Source organism: Aristolochia californica, unplaced genomic scaffold (assembly GCF_029961685.1).
Source record: "Aristolochia californica isolate CCGP_79_NKW_82.1479 unplaced genomic scaffold, dmAriCali1.0.hap1 SCAF_5, whole genome shotgun sequence".
Classification (NCBI taxonomy): Eukaryota; Viridiplantae; Streptophyta; class Magnoliopsida; order Piperales; family Aristolochiaceae; genus Aristolochia; species Aristolochia californica.
In genome coordinates, this window is record NW_027182214.1 from 4,896,809 (window position 1) to 4,918,236 (window position 21,428).

Consider the following 21,428-nt stretch of genomic DNA (forward strand, 5'->3'; position numbering starts at 1 on the left):
TATGACATAGTGTGTTCAATTTCTTATTTTGCTATATTTTTAGATTAATATAGTAAATAAAAAAATCAAGATCATATTCTAATATTAAACTAACACTATACTATATTAAACTTGTTTTAAATTAATATTATATTTTAAATTAGAATAAATTATATTAAATAAAAATTACTCAAAATATACTCAAGTTTTCCTTAATCCAAAATATAGAAATCAATCTAAAGCAAATAAAATGAATTAAATTAGAGTAATTTTTTAGATTTAAAAAATTTTGCCCCTATTTCAAGCTATAACTTATAAAGTGATGATACATGGCCTTTTCCAATTGCGACTTAACTCGTATTAGTTGAGATATCTCAGGCAGTGTTATTAAAACCGAACCAGTCAATCAAACTAGTAAGATGACTAGTTTTGATCCAATCAGGTTAGACCAAATTCAACCATTGGTTGGACTCAAATTAGTCTTTGGTTAGTTGACACTATATTTCCTGTATAGGTACTTAGTCATGACTTTAAATCCCCTTTCTATTAAAAAAAATTCATTAGAAAAATCGGTTCAGTTCAATTTCAGACCAAACCAACCAGTCAGGTATTCATGTTTTAAGTTAAAAACCATATTCCTGATGTAAGAACCAGAAAAAGGTCCAGTTGTAATTCATTTAGGTTGAACCAGCTGGTCTGGTTTGATTCCAAAAACACTGGTCTAAAAAATTGGGGTGCCTAAGACGTCTCGAAATTTCTAAAATGGCCATCACTGGGTTCTCTGTGAAACCTACCTCGTCACCATGCCAAGTCTAAATAGATGTATGAATAGGAGCAACACTCACATGAAAGGGCGGGCACGGGTCGGGTCATGATCGGGTTCTTAAAATCAAAACCGGATTCCGACCCTAAAACCTAAGCCCAAAAAACCCGAAATGTCAAACCTGTTCTGACCCCAATCACTGCCCCTACAAATCTGTCCGATTTAAACCCCATCCCTATAAACCCGATATAAGACCATAGTCGGATCCGAATACCCTAATAAACAAGCCCAATCCGATCTGATTCTATTACCCGAAAAATGGGGAAAGCAGTCGTGGAGACATAACACACGCTGCAAAGATCTACTTTTACCCTTGCAGGTGACACGCTTTAAGAGGCGCGCTTTAGGAGACACGCTTTTGCGGCTTGTATCTCCGAATAGGCACATTGACGCTTTTACCCCGTGAACAATATCCACTTACTTAAAACGTCTCTTTCCAGGTACAAACGAAAAGAGATCTCAACCGTTCCATCATGAAATTTAAAGCAAGTTTCCTTTCTGGGCAGTTTCAGTCTTGGAGTAGAAGTCCCTGAAACGATCAAATCCTAGTTAAACCTCTGGTTAACTTAATCCAAACGCAGTCCTATAAAACTCCTCCTCCCTTCTCCCGCTCTTACCTTTCATCCTTTTCCATTGCTCTCTGTTTGCTTACCTTGTTCTTGCGACTTGGGATCCGGTGAAGGGAAACAACCTCGCTCCGCCCACCGCTTCTTTCTTCTTTAGGTAATTAAACATTTCTTGCTCCCTTACTTTCATTGTTTTCTTTGCGATGTGTTGTTGCGCTAATTCTTGGGTTTCTGTTGAGCTATTCATGTTCTCTTTTTTTTTTTTTTTTAATTTCGTTTAAGGCCGGAAGTAGGGCTTGATGGTTTCTTTGATTTTTTGGAATTTATTTCGTGTTTGAGGGTTTCGTGCGTTTGTAGTGAGTCTTGGAAGATTGGGATCGAGTTTGTTTTCCTTGTTCAGGTGATGGATTAATAGTGTGGTAGAGCCGTGAAGTTTTCTTATTATTTTCTTTTTCTGTTGCAGAGACTACCGTGTGCTTTCTTGATTTCGAAAGCGGAGCTTGTGAAAGGAAGGACCATGCCGACCAGCGTTGCGTCCAGTGATCGTTCGGACTTTGGGAGCTTTTGTCACACGAAATCGAAAATGCCCTGCGTGAATGAGGACTCATCGGAAAACGACGGCGAGCCGTTCGTGGAAGTGGATCCGACAGGTCGGTACGGCCGGTACGGCGACCTGCTCGGCGCCGGAGCTGTAAAGAAGGTCTACCGCGCGTTTGATCAGGAGGAGGGTATCGAGGTGGCGTGGAACCAGGTGAAACTACGCAACTTCAGTGACGACCGTTCGGTTATCGACCGTCTCTACTTGGAGGTGCGGCTGCTGCGAAAGCTCAAGCACCCCAACATCATTCACCTGTATAATGTCTGGACCGACGAGGAGCACAACACGCTCAACTTCATAACCGAGGTTTGCACCTCCGGTGACCTGCGTGAGTACAGGAAGAAGCACCGTCACGTATCGGTCAAGGCGCTCAAGAAGTGGTCCCGTCAGATCCTCAAGGGACTCGAGTACCTCCATAACCACGAGCCCTGCATCATTCACAGGGATCTCAACTGCAGCAATGTCTTCATCAACGGCAATGTGGGACAGGTATTATATATTCCACACCCTTCTACCTAATTCTGCTTTATTTTGATGTTTTATTGGTTCTGGTAGTTAATGGGCGTTAGGAATAACGTACGACGGGGTTCGGATCCGTCAGGGTAAACTTGATCGAATAGCTCGTTTGAAAATTGCGTGATAACCCTCGATCTGAGCCGTGACCTGTTGTTTGATATCAGGTGAAGATAGGCGACTTGGGACTGGCGGCGGCGGTGGGAAGGAGCCACGCGGCGCATTCGATCCTGGGCACCCCGGAATTCATGGCGCCCGAGCTTTACGAGGAGGACTACACGGAGCTGGTGGATATTTACTCGTTCGGGATGTGCGTGCTGGAGATGGTGACTCTGCAGATACCCTACAGCGAGTGCGACAGCGTGGCTAAAATCTACCGGAAGGTGACGTCGGGCATCCGGCCGGCGGCACTGAGCAAGGTGAAGGACCTGGAAGTGAAGGAGTTCATAGAGCGCTGCCTGGCGCAGCCGAGGAAGAGGCCGTCGGCCGCCGAGCTACTCCGTGACCCGTTCTTCGATGGTCTAGACGACGCGTGAATCGTGACGACACGCTGATGCCGATAAACGATACAGAAATGAGAAACTGGTTTTTTTGGTTTTTGTTCTTGGTGGATACGCTTTTTCTCAAATTTGTTGTCGTCATATTAGAGGTGGTGTGGTGTGATAAATTTCATTAATTTTTTTCTTCATACGAAAGAGGAAAGATTAAATTGCGAGGAAGGAAGGTGTAAATAATACAAAAGCATACAAGTACAAAGAAAAGAGGACTGGTTTTTTCGGTCTATGAATTTGTGTTCTTCATTGTAGAATCTTTTGAGGAATGGAAAGAAAGATATGGAGAATCTTCTGAGGAATTTGCACTGATGTTTTCAAACTAAGTTCTCAAAAACTTAAGATTTGTCTCTCTAGAGGTTTGATTATAATTTTTTATTTGAAGGATGTTAGTTCTTTCTTTTTTTCTTTTCTGCATGCCTTTGAGATTTTTTCACTTGCTCCGGGGGACTTCAGTTCCTTCAAAATCACATCATTCACAAGTTTTGTGGGTGATGTTTTCTCTTTAACAGTTTTCTGAGATCTGTCTAACCTTGTTTTCATTTTCATCTTTTTTATTCCTGAGGTGATATTTTGTCATTTTTTTTGGGTGCTTTAGTTTTTATTTTCATGCTGAATTTTTATTTCATCTAGCCTACGGTTTAAAATGAGTAGGTCCCATTTGGATGTAGATCTGACTATTAAAGGATCTGGATTTATGTTTGGTGGATCCAAAATGATAGATCCAGACTTGTGTCTTACTGGGATCAACATAGACGGTTGGAGATACAGATAAGGGAGCTCCATTTGATCATTCACCAAAGCTTGCATCGGTGGATACAGGTCTGCCTCTCTCTCTCGCTCTTTCTTTGTGGAGTGCCTTCATTTAGTAGAGTTCAATTTTATGTGCAGGTTTGAGGCCAATGGAAGCCCCTGAGATCTGAGAGCATATCGCATAAGCTTGAGAAAGTAAGCTTTTTCATCATATATTTATCAATACTTCTAAAATCGCTTTATGATTTTTTGCCTATGTTTATATTTTTGCTAAGTGTATGTTTTTGTTAGGATACTAAACAAGATTGATGGATTTTCATATCATTGCTATAATTTTTAGTACTTATTTTTCCAGGGTTAATAGATGACTTTTTCCTTGCAAGTGCCTTGAGGTGTTAGGTGTGTGTATAATTAACTAGTTGCGATGAGTTGTATACCAGCTGTATTGTTTCCATTTTATTGAGATGACTTTGTGGCCTAAGGTATGGCACCAGGCAACTGGAGATCTGGGTTCAAATCTCAGCAAAGTCATATTATTCTTATTGTGTACTAAACTCTTTTAATTTTCTTCGTCAACTACCATAGATTTTTTGGCTGGAACTGCTATTCTTCGCTGGCCTTCCTTGAGATCGATTGGTGTGAAGTATAAGTTTCTGATTATCTGATGGAGAATCATGTGTTGGCTCATCGTCATTCCAGCAAATCGTATCTCCAAAACAGAGTATCTTGCTTCATTCTGTTAGAGAAGTTGAAATCTGTTCGGCTTATTTCTACCAATCGTTGCTAGTTTTTCTCTGATTGATAACATCAATTTTGCTATTCTCTGGTTGGCATGATATCTCATTCTGAAGTATATCTCTGCAAATCCGCGAGATTATTTGCATCGGTGATTGAGTAGAAGTTCAACTCGGCAATCTCTGCTTATAATCAAGTTCAAAAAGTTGGCGTCAAAATCCATGTAAATCCGTTTTCTAGGCTTGGTTCTCGTTGGTTGCCTTCTGCTCTAGTTGTGCCTTCTTTGGCGGTTTCCTTCTCTAGCATCGCCTCTCGGAATTGGATTTATATTTCGTTCTGACCATCTACTGGATTATCATAACTTGCTAGGATTACGTCTGACGCAACTTGATTTCCATTCCGAGCCGAAATTACATCCTTTGTTGCTCACCATCTCTGGTTTGTTGTTGTCTCGCTCTGTTCGGAAGCGAGTGTCGTGGGAAGTCGAAGACACTAGCACATTTAATCCGTCCAGCACATTTAGCTATCGATCCACACCAGATTTTGTCGAGTTAACTTGGACCAACTCGGTCCGGTCAATCTGACTCAACCCACTTGCTTATTGCCTCTATTATACGGGTTCGGGTGTTGAGTTCTATACCTATTTCTTCCACAACTCGACTATATTGGTTTGATATCTGACTCTACTCAACTCAGTCCTTTTCTCTGACTGGATTATTATTTTGAAGTATTGGTAGCTTATTACTTGATTCCAACATATTATTTGGTGCAACTTCCTTATTTAGTAATGGACTATCTGCAAATTATTTTATGGGTCATTTTTAAGGATTTTTATTATTTGGTAAGTGTTATTTGGTCTTAGGCCCATTTCAGTTGTTGCTATACTTTGTCGCTCGCCATCTCTGGTTTGACTTTTGTCAGCATTGGTTATTTTGATGAATAAGAAAACACATGGAAGCCCCAAAATATTATCTTTTGGTGATTACCTTTTACCCCTTCGTTTGGCAGTGTTACTCCTACAATTTGAGAGTTGGTGCCCTATGTTAGACACCGTGATGGAGGAGTTTATTATTACATTTCTGAGCAATGCTTATAGGCTTTCTAGCTACAGAGGATAGGAGTGTGTCCAACATCCGACGTGAGTCAAGTCTATTATTCGGCCAAGAGCTTTTTTTTTTTTTTTTTTTTTTTTTTTTGAGCTACCCTATGAAAGTGGATAAGACTATGCCCCATAGTATGGCTACTTTTTCGCCTGTGAGCGGAAAGTATTTTTTACTACAACCATTTTACTGGAGTATGGAGCGTTATGTTATGGTTAAGAGTGATTTTACTCTCTTATATTATGCCAGTTGGGTCTTTTGGAAAAGAACAAAGAGACCATCAACTTGAGGGGGAGTGTTGGAAGATATGATGGATTGTCATTTTATATGGGAAGATCCCATATACCATTTGTAGTAAGTTAGGCGTTCATGATATTCTCTCACCCCCAGCTTGAAGGAGACTATTTGAAGTTGGGCTTAAGCCCACACGACCAAGGAAGGCTCACACATCTAAGAGATGTGGAAGATGGACTCAAGCCTACAAACCAAGGAGAAGGCTCACAGGCCCACAAGTGATGGTATGATAGTAAATAAAGAGTCATCTCATAAAGATGGTATTGATGTAATTAGTTTAAGTTTTAGGTATATTATTATAATATTTTAATTTTATTCATCTATAAATTGAGCCTTAGGGGGAGTGTTAGGACAGTTTATAACCTCTTTCTTCTTCCTGTTTTCTCCCAATATGTCGTCTCTCCTTTTTCTCCATGAGTTAAATCCATAGAGTTTTGAAAATCAATAATATGGTCCTTCTATTCAGTGACAGACTCAAGAAAAAGCCATGGATTTCAACTACTCAAGGTTCATGAACGCTTTCATGAGCTTGAATTCTGGATTCAAATTCCATTCATGTGCACATAGTTACTACTGTTTGCTAGTAAGGTCCCGTACCATAACATATTTGCTGGAGTCTCGACTTCAAGGACAAGTGAGATTAACTGATAAACTACCACCTTTTCATGGTTTTTTTTACTGTATCGTTGATAGTTCCAGAAGCTCTGTTGGCACTGTCATCCGTTTCCTTACGCATTGTTGATAGTTTCTGCCCAGATTGAAGCTCATTGATATCGCATTCCAGGAAGAAGGCTTCATGGGGGTTGCTGCTGCTGTGAATGAGCTACATGAATTTGAAATCTGAAAGGGAGTCATGGATTCTGCGAGTTTCAAAGAGAGTTCTGTAGTGTCGAGTCCTCTGTCATGCCAAACAGTTAGAGAGTTGATAAGGATAAAAGCAGTTTCATGGTATTAATTCTTTTCACCGTTGAAATTTCAGTTCTTCAATCATAATTTTTACTGCATACTTAACTTGGATTTGAGTGTTTTACCCTTTCAGTAGTCAAGAAACAGGTTTACCTGCATCAGTTCATGTTATAGTCAAGGACAAAATCTTCAATGTACACAAGGTAAAGAGAAGTGGGATAGAAGTGTTTTCATTCTTTTTCAGTTTGTTTTCTTTTATTACCAAATCTTTAATGCGTAAGTGTAGGAAAGAAAACCTTAGACTAAGCGTTTGAGTTTTATTTAACTGTTCCATCTTTCTTTTATGCCCTTCTGTCTCGAAGGAGTTAACATGGGAAAGTTAAAAAGTTTAATAAATATATATATGATAAAATGGTTTTTTAGTATTCTACTTCTTGGCTTCTCACAGGTGGCATGTCTTCCAAATGCTCTGGGTGGAGAGACAAGTTACTAAACTCTAGTTCTACTTGTATTTCCTGTTTTGCTCTCTCTTCCGTCTATAATCACCAATATCAGCAGAAAAGAGCAACAAGGTTTGTATGAATATCTTAAGGTTTAAAGAACATGAAAACTTAAAAAGTAAATGTAATTCAATTGAAAACAACCAAGTATAACAAGGTACAGAAGTAAGACAATTTAGTAATCAAAAGCAATTTAACTGTCCTGACCTCCTTTCTTTTATGTGTTCTAAGAGTGGATACTTCAGAAGGGTACTGAAGGAATCACTTGATTTTGAATTACCTGATAATTTCCCGGGAAATATCAGGAACCTTTGAGATGATAGCACGGTTCACCTACACATCTTCTCTTCTGATTGATCATCTTAATGTCACAGCCCTTCGTTCTGCATCTGAATTTCTTTAAATGACAGAGGAATACTGTTCGGGCAATCTGGTTGAAAGGTCAGACCTGTATCTGAACCAAGTTGTTCTACAGAGTTGGGATAATACTCTAATTGACCTCGAACGGAGAAGAGAGGCCAGTTGTCTCCTTACAGGCTTTGGCTGGGCAAGCTTGGAACTGTGACAAAGTAAAGGAGATAGCTCGTCAGGAGCAATGGATCAAAGACTTCATAGCTCTACCGTTTGAATTCTTCAAGAGAATAGTTAGGTCCTTGAGAAGACAAGCAATGAAGGAAAAATATGGTAGTCCATTGATTGTATTCTATGCCAATAAATGGGTAATTATCAAAGAAAATTCACTAGTTTTAGAGAACATGGGAGACCACAATGAACAACAGGATGTGGTAATGGTTTCTTTGATTCTGTGAGGAATTATTGAGTTACTTCCACCAGAGAAGAAGGCAAGTGATTCCAGTTGCATTTTTTCTAGCTTTGTTTTCCGTGCTTGTTTTTTCCTTATTTTGCATTTATTATTATTGTTCTCGTTAGTTTGGCATTAGGGTGTCTAATTCCTAACATAGCATAGAGTTGCAGACAATGGAGAAAATAGCTTCTTCCTCAGCATTATCCAATTCAGAAAATGGCCAAACCCCTTCAGGTGCAGACAATGGAGAAAATAGCTTCTTCCTCAGTATTATCCAATTCAGAGAATAGTCAGACCCCCTTCAGATAACAACTCTGTTATAGCTGAAAATGGGATGAGTATCTTTCCGTAATTTCTGTTAATCCAAAAATAGGGCCTAAAATGTTCACATTGCTTTAGAAATTGTACCAATATCAGATAGGCAGACACATGATCTTCTCTACAAAGCTACGAGTATATTCCTATTTGTAAGTTCTAGAACAACTTCAGCTCTCTTAGTACTTCAGTTTTAGCTGATTTTCTGGTACTTATTTGTCTCCATTTTTGTCTTTTGGATACTAAGAATAATTAGGCACATCCACAAATATCATAGGAAGAGAAGGCTTAAGTCTGCAAATACCTCAATTGTCAGAAGCTGTCGCAGGACACCTGTTTCAAAGCAGTTCAAAACGAGTTAATGCCAGTCCGCATGATAGTCCAGGCCTTCTTCGTTCAGTAGTTAAACACCCACCAAGCATTCAAAGATTGCTCCGATTCTTTTCGATTTGCACACTATAGTGATAATTCTGGAAGCTTTTCAGGCTCAAGTTGCCAGATCCCAAAAAACAAACAGACGGCAGAGAGTCCAAACAAAAGAGATGTGGCAGAATCAGCTAGCAGCGCCTTAAGTTTCTTGCTAGAAAAGGATCTCAATCTGCAGAGGAAAGAGGACCATGAATCTACAAGTTTTAGGATTCAAAGCCTGGAGTAAGAACTCGTGTCCTTGAAGAAAAGTCTCCAGTGGCAGCATACTCAAAGGGGCCAGAACAGAAGAGAACAAAAAGCTTCAGGATGCTTAAGAGGAGACCACTGATGAAGAAGGCATTACCAGTTGGAAGACACAACTTAAGTGGCACAAATGTAAATTAAGGGAGAAATTGTCTCCCACGTCAAGAGGTGGCAAAGGATATAAATAAATGGTTTTTCATATGGATGTCAAAAGGGTGTAATTAAGTAAAATGATGTATGTTGACTTATGTCTTTTTTTATAAAGTTTGTAACCCTAAGAAAATTGTAGTCATTGTAAACCTCTTTCTACAACTATAAATAAGAGACTCAAGGCAAAGGGTAAAACAAAGTCTCTCTTCTTTTCATAAATTCGTCCTTAGCCTATTCTCTATTTTCCCAAGCTCTCTCCATCTTTCTCTTCTCCTCTCTTCTTCTTTATTCTCATCTTTTTCCTCATCTCTTCCTTCACACCTTGATCGAGCTTCTTTATTTTGGGATCCTAAATCCAACATGGTATCAAACCAATGGATTTAAGATCCCGAATATAATATGGTGTTTAGTACATGTGGATTATCAAGCTTCAAGTGGAGTTCTTGTTAAGTGAAACAAAAACTCATTATTGCACAAAGATTAAGTTTTTTATTTCTCCTCTCATTGATGAGATATTTTATCATTCTTGAGTTTTGAAAGATTGATTGATACATGAAATTCTCGTTCAAATTGGATAGGAAATTGAGCTTTATATGATTTGTGAAACTCTAGTGCTCGGATTATCTTTGATCATGCAAGATTAATCGACAATTTTTTTAGTACTCGGTTTATGCATTAGAGTTCGATTTCTTTCCTTAGAAAATACATATTGGAAGAAGATTTGTTCATTTTTTTATTACTGATGAGGATTATCATGATCAAAGCATGATTAAATTTATTTAAGAATGTTTAAGTTGATGTTTGTATGGCTTGCTCTCAAAAGAGCTCGGTAAAGGTTGGTTTCTTAATTACCGAGAAGGAAATTTTTTTTTTTTTTTGAAAGAGTTGGTTCTTGCAACAAATTTTTGGTTTTCCATTAGCTGTGTTACTCTCTTGAGAAACTTATCTAAAAATTTTGGGGAAAAAATGATAAAATTAGGCGATGATTGAATCATAAAGTTGATGCATGTTTATTGAAGGAAAGTTTTTTTCTTCAAAAACTTGCCAAGAGAATTTTTTTTTAAGAAAGAATGTGTTGAATTTAACTTATTTAAAAGCTTTCTCTATTAGAATAATCTTTGGAATTCCTTTCCTAATTGATTTAAGGAAAGAATAAATCAAAGATTGCGATCTTTATTTGCTAGGTGGGGTAAGTAACAAAAAATGCAGGTTTCCTTCTCTAGAAGATGCTCCAGCTAGATTCTGGTTTGACTCAAGACCTTTTATGGATTTGATTTGATTTGAGATAGATTCCTAACTGAGAAAGATTGCAAATCTTCTCTAATTGGCATGACCAAGACATAATTATTTTCTTATACCTATTTAAGTGCATAATTAAAATAGGATTATAATTTACTTTCTATTCTCTCTCGGCCTAAGATCCCCTTGGCTTATTTAAGTTCATATGTGATAAAAGAATGAAATCTATCCTATATGAGATAGCACGTGGTGGTCTGATTGATGGCGAATGATAATTGAGCTCGAGTTGCTTTCCTCTCAAGTGACATATTGGCGCAAGTTGGTTTATATTCGTTGCCTCGATTTGCTTATTGGCTTGGAGTAGTAGTTGGTTGACATATTGCTTATTAGTGATTGCTTACTTGTTGATTAATGGTTGATGATAACATAGGTAGTAAAAGTGATCTTCTGAAAATTACCATAATACCCTTGAGAGGGTTGTCTAACAATCTGAGCTGGTCACAATTGGTTAGAAGGTTTTTCATCAATTGAGACCTCTTAGGACATCTAACCAAACTAACTCCACCGGTTGATGAATGAGATAGTTCTTATGTTAAATTGCTCAAGAATGACACCTTGGTCATTAGTTGGTTAATTTAGAGCATGGATGAGCATGTAGCCAACAATATTATTTACCTTCAGACCACAAAATAGATTTGGGATACTTGTGTTAAATTGTACTCTAGTACAGAGAACTTACAAATTTATATGATGTATTCCAAAACATGTGTAATACAAAACAAGGTGAAAATCTACATGAATACTTGGCTCGTTTTAGAGGACTGATTCAAGAATAGAAAATTGCTCAACCTTACTCCATTGACATATTAGTTCAAGAAAAATAGTGGGAGGCTTTAGCAGCTGCTATTTGTTTGACCAATATTACGTTGTATCTTGAGGTGGCCAAAACTCAACTTCTCAACTCCTCTGCACTTCCATTCTTCGATGACATAAGTCTCACACTTCTTAGGATACCAGATCCCTCTTCCACCTCTTAGATTGAGGTATTATCTGCTATGTACTAAAGTACTAGGGGTACAAATTCTACCACCAGAGGGTACAATAGATATTATAGAGGAGGCCCAACAAGTAATAGAAGTGGCACTTGTTGTAAGCTTCATGGCAAACCAAACTGGGTTACTGCCAACTAGGCCTCAGTTAATAGCAATGAGAAAAATGAAAAAAAAAACCGAGTTACAGGAAGATTGTCACAGATGATGATTATGAATTATTACTAAGAATGAAGATTTTAATGATATCTTCTCCTACATCTACTATTGATGTTGCCACCACCACATCAGGTATGATCTTTGCTACTTCCTCCTCTTCATCTTGGATCATTGACTCAAGGCCTCCGAACATACTACAAGTTATAAGTCCATTACATTTTATGTCTCCATGCTTACTAGACAAGTTTGTTACGATAACCGATGGATCCCAAACCAAAGTTCTTGGGGAAGGATCTTCCTATGCTATACCCTCACTTTCGTTTACTGATGTCTTATATGTTCTCAAATTCCCGTTAAATTTGTTGTTTGTCTATTAGTTAACAAAACTGTTTAATTTCTCTATCCCCTTATCACCTTCTTCTTGTGTTTTCCAAGATCTAACAACGAAACATATGATTGGTGGAGGCCATGAACAGGGGGTTTTCTATTACTTAGACTTGCATCTAGTAATTATGGTTTCCACTTCTCAGACAGATGCACAATTATGGCACAAAAGATTCAAACATCCATCAACAACATCACTTTAGTACGTATTTCCATCTTTGAAAACCTTGTTCTGTCTAAACTGTGAAGTCTGTCAGTTGAGCAAACACTAGAGGACTACATACTCTCCTCAAACTGAACATAAAGTTGTTGATCCATTTTCATTAATTCATTGGGATATATGGGGACCCTTGTGTCTCAAATATTTCTCAAGTTAAGTATTTCGTTACTTTTGTTGATGACTTTACTCGAGTTACATGGGTATTTTAATTCAAAGATCGGTCTAAAATTCTTTCAATTTTTAAGTCCTTTCATCATATGGTGTACACTCAGTTTGGAAAAAAAATACAAATCCTTTGTTCTGATAATGCCAGAGTACCTATTTGGTGAATTTCAATCTTTTTGTCATGATAATGACATTATCCATTAAACATCTTCTGCCTATACCCCTCAACAAAATGGTGTAGTCGAAAGAAAAAATCGACATCTCTTTGAGGTAACCCATGGCATACTCAACTCTATGAACGTGCCCTATTTTTATTGGCCTCATGCAAGTCTTATAGCTTGTTTCCTTGTTAATGAGTTACTATCTTCAATGTTGAGTCATACATCCCCATATTCAGTATTATTTCCTAATGAAGACCCCTTCACCCTTCATTCGAAAGTCTTTGGTTGCACATGTTTTGTTCATTTAACATCCCCACACAAGAGTAAGCTAGACCCAAGGTTCTTAAGTGTATTTTTTTGGGTTATTCTTGTACCCAAAAAAGATATGTTTATTATAATTTTTCTCTTCGGAAATTAATTGTCTCTAGGGATGTTACTTTTTTTAGGACACATCTTTTTTATTCTTCAAATGATGCTTCTCAAGTCTTTCATTTGTTCAGGCAACTCCTAAGCCTATTGTGTCACTTGATGAGGATCTACTTTAGCCCCTTGAAGCACCGGTCAATACCACACTTGAGAAGTTTACTGATCCCTTCGAGGTAAATCCATCTTCCCTTGTTTGATACCTAGCCCATAGCTCTTCAGAATGAACTTAGGACTTGCACTAGGCCCTCCATTTCTTATCTTATGGCCAATTTTGTTTCTCACCATCGTTTGTCTTCTTCTTGCTCTCAATTTCTTGCATCTATTTCTCTCATCCGTGTTCCACAGTCATATAAGGAGGTTCTAAGGCATTCAGGATAGAAGATGGTCATGGAAGAAGAAATGAATGCATTGTATGAGAATCAAACTTGAGTCATTGATCTACTTCTTCTTGGCAAGAAACCTATGAGTTGTAAATGAGTTTTTACTATTAAGCACAATCCATATAGTTTTATTGTTTGCCTCAAGGCCCGCCTAGTTGCAAAAGGGTATACTCAAAGCTATGGAGTGGATTATGAGGAATTTTTTTCTCCAGTGGCTAAATTAAACTCGGTACAAATCTTATCATCACTTGTTGCTAATTCCTCTTGGCCAGTATATCAATTGGATGTGAATAATGCATATTTTGAATGATAATATTAAAGAAGAAATATATATATATATCAACTATCTGAATTTGTGGTTGAGGGGGAGTTAGTATGCAAATTGAGGAAGTTTGTATATGGCCTGAAACAGTCTCCTCGGGTTTGGTTTGACATATTTAGCCAAGTAATGTTGTGTCTTGGATTCAATCAAAGCTTGTCAAGACTACCTTAAATGGAAGAGTATTACTAGTAGTGATGAAGATAGTATAAAAGAAGTAAAAAAATATATACGCAAAGAATTCAAAACAAAGGATTTGAGACTTCTAAAATATTTCTTGGATATTAAGGTTTTCCAATCAAAGCACGGGATTGTATTATCTTAAATGAAGTATGTTCTTGATTTACTTAAGAACACAAGAATGATAGGATGCCGACCAACGAACACCCTATGGATGCTAACATAAAGATATATGCAAGCTCTTGAGAATATATTGATATAAGAAAGTATCAGAGACTTGAGGAAAAACTTATTTACCTCATAGTAACCAGACGAGATATATTATATGCTGTAAGTGTGGTTAGTTAATCTACAACATACCCATTAGCAAGCTCTGGAAGGAATACTAGGGTATTGAAAAGGAGCTCCAAGGAAAGGACATTTCTATAAAAATCATGATCACTTCAATATTGAAGGTTTTGTAGACGTTGATTGGGTTGGTCACCTGATGACAAAAAATCCACTTCTGGGTATTGTACCTTAGTTGGAGGTACTCTGGTTATATAAAGAAGTAATAAGCAAAATGTTGTTGTGAGGTCTAGTGCAGAAGTAGAATACATAATTATGGCTCATACAGTCAATGATCTTCTATGGATCAGATTTTGTCTTATTGAATTGGGGTTCCATAAGGAAGCCTCTATGAAATTATATTGAGACAACTAGGCACGTGTTCATATAGCTTAAAATATGGGTTTTCACTAAAAAACAAAACACATTAAGGTAGATTATCATTTTGTACGGGAAAAATTTCAAACAAGAATTTTATCTCTCAAACATGTTTCATCTAAGGACAGTTGGCAGCTATTCTTATAAAGCCGGTCACATCAAGTTGGGCATCTATAATGTTTTCTCCCCCAACTTGAAGGGGAGTGTTAAAAGACACAACGTAAGTGGCACAAATGTAAATTAAGGGAGAACTCCTCTCCCACTTAAGGGAAAACTCCTCTCCCACATCATGAGGTGGCAAAGGAGGTAAATAAATGATTTTCATAAAGAAGACACAAGAGTGTAATTAAATAAGATAATGTATATCTACTTAAGTCATTTTCTTTACAAAACTTGTAGCCCTAAGGGCATTATAGTCATTGTAAACCTCCTTTCATAACTATAAATAAGATAGACTATTAAGTCTCTCTCCTTTTCTCAGAAATTTGTCCTTAGCCTATTCTCTGTTTTCCCTAGTTCTCTTCATCTCTCTCTAGCTGTCTCTCTCCTCCTCTCCTCTCTTTTCTCCTCCTATTCCTCCTCTCTTCCTTTATCACCTTGATCAAGGTTCTTTATTGTGGGATCCTAAATCCAACAAAACCAATACCACAAGTTACCATTCAGTGAACTGGGCTTCTCATTGAACGTATGCAAGTAGGCTGGCAAAGTATTTCGAAGTCTAACAATGTTCAACAAGAGCAAAACAAAGAGAAACAAGTGGATTCAGGGTTTTCTGAAGGAGACAGATCATGTAGAAAAATTCAACATGTGCGTTATCAATAAGAAAATGCAAACAAAGTAAAGCTAGTAAATGGCTACTGGATAGCTGACCCTATTACAATTTTGATTAGACTGTCATAAACCATCACATCACACTAACCCATAACATACAATCAGACCTCCCTATTGACCTGTCCATACAACTAAATTTATCCACCCTAGCCATCAAATAAAGCCTGAAGGAGTTATCTACCCTCCCAACTTGCATTTAAATCACAATTAATTTCATTAACAGCTTATCACAATAACAGAAGACACTAGACTTCCAAACACTAACAAATTCTGGTCTGCACATTATTCAACAACATCAACACCACCAACAAAGTTAAATAATGTACAAATGTTGTCTTGAGTGAGAAAACCATACTTGAAATGAACTTCTTGTGGCAATACAACTGAATCACTTAACGTGGGTGTTAACAGCTATTCAACTGTTAATTGATAGGAATATGGCTCTGACCTCCAACTGGGGCCTGGGAGAGCCCACATCAGCAGAACTAGAATATTGCACTAACCAATAAGACATTCCTTGAGAACAAAGGCTTTGTATTTGGAAACAAGAACTCAAGAAAAGAAATCTTGATCTTTGGATACAAGTTGAACGTATGACATACATAATAGACATCACAGAGCATAAAGCTCCATTGTTTTCATATTGTACAGACCTAAATCAAAAGCTCTAACACTTAAAATTCACTCCATAATAATAGCTGATATATTAGATACTAAATAGGCAAGGCAGCTGCTTCCAGGGCACTGGAGCACACAACCTTCTGAGATTCAAGAACATTTCTTGCAGCTTCAATAACCACTTGCCCACTAACGTAGTGGTGTCGGCAGACGGGCATGTAAACATCAGCCCCACCAATGAGCTCAGTCTGGGTCTCCTCTGTTTTCCTCAATGTAAAGAAGGCTCGCTTACCACAGAGCTCACAGCGAGCTGTTAGCTTCGTTACAGAGTCAGCAAGGGGAATTATATCAAGAACTGAGCCAAAGTTCCTTCTGCGAGTAAAAATTTATGACAAGTTAGACCTGGTATCAGAAATCAAGATTTAAAATCAAATTGTGAACTGATATTCTGGCCCTATAATATCTTTTGTCATTGCTTTACCTTCCCCAAAATCATAAAGTATTATGTCAAAACTCTTATGAAAAGTTTCAATCAATAATTTTTAACATATCTGCACATTGTTTATTTTCCATGTATCAGGAAAATTTCGACATCCACCACAGTAAGAGGAAAACAATCAAATGAACAAGTTCAAGGGCATTAGTGTGTTCAACATAAAGGCCACAATCAAAAGTAACAGAAACCAATATAGACTTTCTATGCAATTAGTTCTTGCTAGACTTCAAATTCTCCCGGTGTTCTGCACAAAATGACTGAGCACACAAGATATGGTACACTCATTCAGATTTCTAAGAACCCCAAAAACCTACCAATTTACAGTTAAATACACAACATAAACAAAGAATATAGGTAAATCAGTAACCTTAAGCTTATCAGCCAAACATTTACAAGCCTAATAGCCTCACCATGATAAAAGTTTGTATGTCAAATGTAAAAAACAAATATTGAACTGTACCTCAAGTAGTCACCATCCAGGCCAGCAACAATTACAGTCTTTCCATCATGATCAGCAGCATTACAGCAGAAATCATAAAGGTCCCCAAAAAATTGAGCCTCATCAATCCCTATTACATCCAACTGCAATGAAAAATCTAGTAAAAAACTGGACCCTACATACAAATAAAAATATCTCACATGTCTGCATAAGTTTCTTCAAAATAGAGCAAGCAGGTAAAGAACTGCTATTCATTGGTAACAGAGTACAGACACCAAGCAGCCACCATCCTTGGGCTAGTGCCTTAAATTACTCCTCTTGAATGCAAAGGACGTTTCATCAAATGAAGCATGGAATTTGTACTGATAGTTACACCTACAAACAGTTTCATGGGACAAGCAGGTTTAAACTGAGTGCTCACAATGCCTGGAGAAAATTACCCATTCCAGCCACAACAGACAAAAATAGTTCAGAAGTTCACTGTGGCACATATGCATGATTGAGGCCACCTTTGATCAAGTTATACTAGAAATATTGCATATACCAAAGTAATACAATTAAACAGACGAGACCATCTGAGATTTTGATTTGGGTAGTAAATGACATAAAAGGACAACCAAAACCATCTCGGATCATAACATACATCCTCCAATAAAAACATATCATGGTCGAGTCTAGATGACACCAGACTATGCGACCTCCACTTTCTAATCAATGCAACTACATTAGCTCCATTGAATACTTCAGCTGCCTAAAGCAGTCACTTGTTTGTAATGCCCAAGTCAACCATTAAGCAAGCTGACTGCCTCTACTCTATCATGCAGATTGAAATAGATTGGACATAGGTTATATAAAGACATAACGAGAAACTCACAGCAGAGGAAAAAGAAGGAAAGAAAGAAACAATCAAACACAACTATTGTTTATTTTCAGGAAATATTTATAAGATAAATCAAAACCTCTGTTTGCAAATGGATACCTGCTGATACTCTTCGGCACCAAGTTTAATTTTAAATGTAGCAAGATCCGGTAAGGCCCAGCAAGACATTTTCACGCCATCATGAGTGACGACTGAATCCAAGCCATATCGTGTATCCTTGTTGGATTTTATTACTGCCACTTTTCTGCATCAAAGAGATAAGTTTAAGAAAACATTCAAGCATTCTGTCGGTCCACTGATCGCTATCAATTCGATGTACTTCTCCAAAAATGCAGCGTACACAAAATAAACCCAGCGTTTACAGAAACCAAGTCAAAGCCAGACCTTATCTTCATGAGCATAATATACACCACATATGACATAGAATGGGCTACAAAAAGAACAACAAACTAAAAGGCATCCATGAGAGAGAACAATGAACCTGCCACTATCACACTCAGACTGCAGCCGACGAAGTAGAGCAGTTGTTTTCCCGGCAAACATCGGCCCGACAATAACATGGATCTCCCCGGATGGCGAAGTAGGTTCCATAGACAAATCGTTACAGTTAAAAATGATATTAGTTGAGAAAGAAAGAGGGGCGGTCGAAGAAACAGGAGAGGATCGCACACAGAGTCGATTCCGCACAAATGAGATGGATGATTTGGAGAAAAATCTAGGGAGAAATTTTGCGTGAGAGTTGAAGGGAACTAGGGTTTCAGAGAAAGGAGAGGAACGAAGAGAGGAGAGAAGAGATTTCATGGTGGAAATGGACGGCATGGGAGCGAAATAAAATAGACGCAGTTATTGGAGGGAGTTTTCAAAAACGAGATTCGAAGACTTTGAAGAGAGTGGGTCTTGCTCTCTCTGCCCCCGCCAATGCGTTTGGAGGGAAATCCTGAGCTGAATACGCCCGAAATGGTCATGAAAAGGGGTGAGAAAGGTAGTGGGAGAACAGTGCAGGATGAGGAAGATGGGTCCCGCAACATTGAGTGACCCCTTTTATCAATAACGAATATGTACTCAAACATGGTTCAGGCCAATGCTCTAGGTTTTGAATTTTGAATCTTTTGATGGTGTAAGATTTGTTTTGATTGAATTACAAGAGTTGCAAATTGATTTGGTCCAACTTAACCTAATATGGAACACTAAAATTTGAACGCTTAGGGTCTCTTTGGAACCCCACGGAAAAGAAAAGAAAATACGAATCATTATTATTCCCAAAAACTAGTTAGTGAAAATGAGACTTATTATTAATGACTCATTAGGTTCCATGGGCTCATACAACCACCCTTATCAAGTCGATTATCGCACCCTTAAGTTGACTACTATAAGTAAAAATAATGTATAAAAAACTATTTTCTACGTCATTTCATTTATAAACAATATACAGTATTATCATTATTTACACTCATTAATACTATATATCATTCATTTAACTAAGTACAAGCAATGGAAGAGGTAATCAGATAAATAAATTGTCTAGCCCCACTATTTCACCTATACGGCGATGAGTATGACAATTGTTGAATTTATGGAAAAACGAAAAAATTTCACTAACTTATTGTAATTTGAGTACAATGAGCCTCTATTTATAATAGAGGAAATAAGTAAAATCTAAAAGTTAAACACTAAAAAATAAGTTCTAGAATAATTGAACAATTGAACATAAATAGAAGATTAACATAACTAAAATACTTTTAACTAAGATTCTTTTGTGAGATCTCCTTCAATGAGACTTTTGTAAGACTCCACCATATTAATTTTGGTTCTATGAGACTTATTGCTATGAGAGTCATGTAAGACTCTTCCATTCTTGCTCTTTAACATTCTCCCTCAAGCTAGAGTTTATAACTTCATCTTGCAATGAAAAACCATTTTTGGTTTTCACCTTGGTCTTTAATCTTCATCATTTGTTCTCTCCCTTACTTGAATATGTTGGTCACATAAAAATTACCACAACATATGAAACAAAAAAAATTTCTTGTACTTCTTCTTCTACTTCTCCCCTTCAAGTTAGAGATAAAAAGAACATAAAGACCCATCTTGGACAAAACACAATTTGAGAGAAGAAAATCACTCTTAAACGTATAACAAAGCTCCATACACTAGTCAAAATGGTCATAGTCTAAAACATACTCTGTTCAATTTTAAAAGCAAAAAATCGGCCGAACTTTAAGACTACTCACTTTTTAAGGGTAGCTCAAACACAAATCACCTTTTGGGTGAGTAATAAAAGACTTGATTCAAATTGGATGTTGGACATACTCCTATACTTTTTAAGCAGTGGGTCTAAACATTGCTATAAAGTTATGAAAACACAAAAAGATAAACTGAAGAAATACTAGAGAAAAATAACTTCTGGAAGAAGGCAACTATGTAATACTGATACTTTCAAATGGATCTAGAATATAACCTTTTTTTGGACAAACTAGGAGAGACTATAATGGCAAAACTTAATAAATTTGACCAAGTATAATTTTTTTGGGGGGCGTGACCACAACTTTTAAAGTTGACGATGTGTAAGATACACAACCAAGTAACAAAAACACAAAACATAAAAGTTTTGCATACCTTGAACAAGAAATAAGGAGAAATAGACATTTATTTGAAGTAGCTCGAGTCTTACTCTTATCCAAGAATGTATTTGAGTTTTAATGGCCCTATGTTGTCGTAGTTGATTGTTATCATATTAATCGCATGTCCACTAATGTCCTTGGTAATAAATCTTGACTTGTTATCCTTTTCTGCTTCCAACTTGATATTTAGATGTTTTTTGTTTGCTCATTATCTTTTAGCAAAAAGAAATAAACTTGATCCAAAAATCTTTTAAATGCATCTTCTTAGGCTATTCTAAAAATTAAAAAGGGTATATATTAGAACCCTTCCTTAAATAAAACATTCGTTACCATTGATGTTACACTCTTGGAAGATCAACCTTTCTATTCTAAATTATCTTGCCCTCTAGGGTTTGAGTCTTCCATAGGTATGTTTGGACTGATTGAGCCACTTAACCAGCCATTCCCTCACATTCCATATTAGCCATTATTGGATTCTGCCTCGCCATTGATCAACCCATCACTTGTGTCATTTCTGATTCAAGGATGACTAATTCTCCCTCTTCTCCTCTTTTTTTTTAAACCCCCCTAATATGATACTCGTCCGATTGCAATTGGCAAAGAACTTGGTTTTTGTATTCAACATAAGGAATCTACTTTCGCTCTTATTTCTAATTTCATTTTCACTCACACTCTCCAATGATTTTTGTTCTTTTCTAGATGCTTTGTCCATTGTATTTATTCCTAGGGATCATGAAGATGCTTGAAATATCCAGGGAGACAGCTGCCATGAGGAAGAGATAACGACCATATATGATAATAAAACATTTGACACTTTTAACACAGAGAAAAAACCCATGGGTTGTCGATGGGTCTTTGTTGTTAAACATAATCCAGATGACAATATTATGCGACAAAAA

General features: G+C 37.2%; 2 protein-coding genes and 2 pseudogenes across 2 annotated transcripts; 3 read left to right on the forward strand and 1 right to left on the reverse strand.

Moving 5' to 3' along the window:
- The first annotated feature begins 1,435 nt into the window (after nt 1-1,435).
- Nucleotides 1,436-3,187, forward strand: LOC137965922 (probable serine/threonine-protein kinase WNK11). Its single transcript, XM_068812316.1, has 3 exons — nt 1,436-1,525; nt 1,832-2,455; nt 2,647-3,187. Exons 2-3 carry the CDS (start codon nt 1,886-1,888, stop codon nt 3,013-3,015), a joined length of 939 nt encoding a protein of 312 aa, XP_068668417.1. The 5' UTR covers nt 1,436-1,525; nt 1,832-1,885; the 3' UTR covers nt 3,016-3,187.
- Nucleotides 3,188-6,765: 3,578 nt separating this feature from the next.
- Nucleotides 6,766-8,413, forward strand: LOC137965127 (BTB/POZ domain-containing protein At5g48130-like; annotated as a pseudogene).
- Nucleotides 8,414-8,453: 40 nt separating this feature from the next.
- On the forward strand, nt 8,454-10,771 carry LOC137965128 (BTB/POZ domain-containing protein At5g48130-like; annotated as a pseudogene).
- Nucleotides 10,772-15,817: 5,046 nt separating this feature from the next.
- Nucleotides 15,818-18,835, reverse strand: LOC137965923 (thymidine kinase a-like). The gene is made up of 4 exons (XM_068812317.1): nt 18,393-18,835; nt 18,011-18,155; nt 17,053-17,174; nt 15,818-16,468 (listed from the first exon to the last, which is right to left on the reverse strand). Exons 1-4 carry the CDS (start codon nt 18,728-18,730, stop codon nt 16,192-16,194), a joined length of 882 nt encoding a protein of 293 aa, XP_068668418.1. The 5' UTR covers nt 18,731-18,835; the 3' UTR covers nt 15,818-16,191.
- Nucleotides 18,836-21,428: the final 2,593 nt, after the last annotated feature.

What these genes read in the sequence shown, in the direction of transcription:
- LOC137965923 (XM_068812317.1), bottom strand. Translation starts at nt 18,730, where the DNA reads ATGCCGTCCATTTCCACCATGAAATCTCTTCTCTCCTCTCTTCGTTCC. An exon ending in TCTGAGTGTGATAGTGGCAG is followed by an intron (nt 18,156 to 18,392) that starts GTTCATTGTTCT and finishes TCTTTGATGCAG; the next exon opens with AAAAGTGGCAGTAATAAAAT. An exon ending in CTGGATGGTGACTACTTGAG is followed by an intron (nt 16,469 to 17,052) that starts GTACAGTTCAAT and finishes TTTTACTCGCAG; the next exon opens with AAGGAACTTTGGCTCAGTTC.
- LOC137965922 (XM_068812316.1), top strand. Translation starts at nt 1,886, where the DNA reads ATGCCGACCAGCGTTGCGTCCAGTGATCGTTCGGACTTTGGGAGCTTT. An exon ending in TCAACGGCAATGTGGGACAG is followed by an intron (nt 2,456 to 2,646) that starts GTATTATATATT and finishes GTTTGATATCAG; the next exon opens with GTGAAGATAGGCGACTTGGG.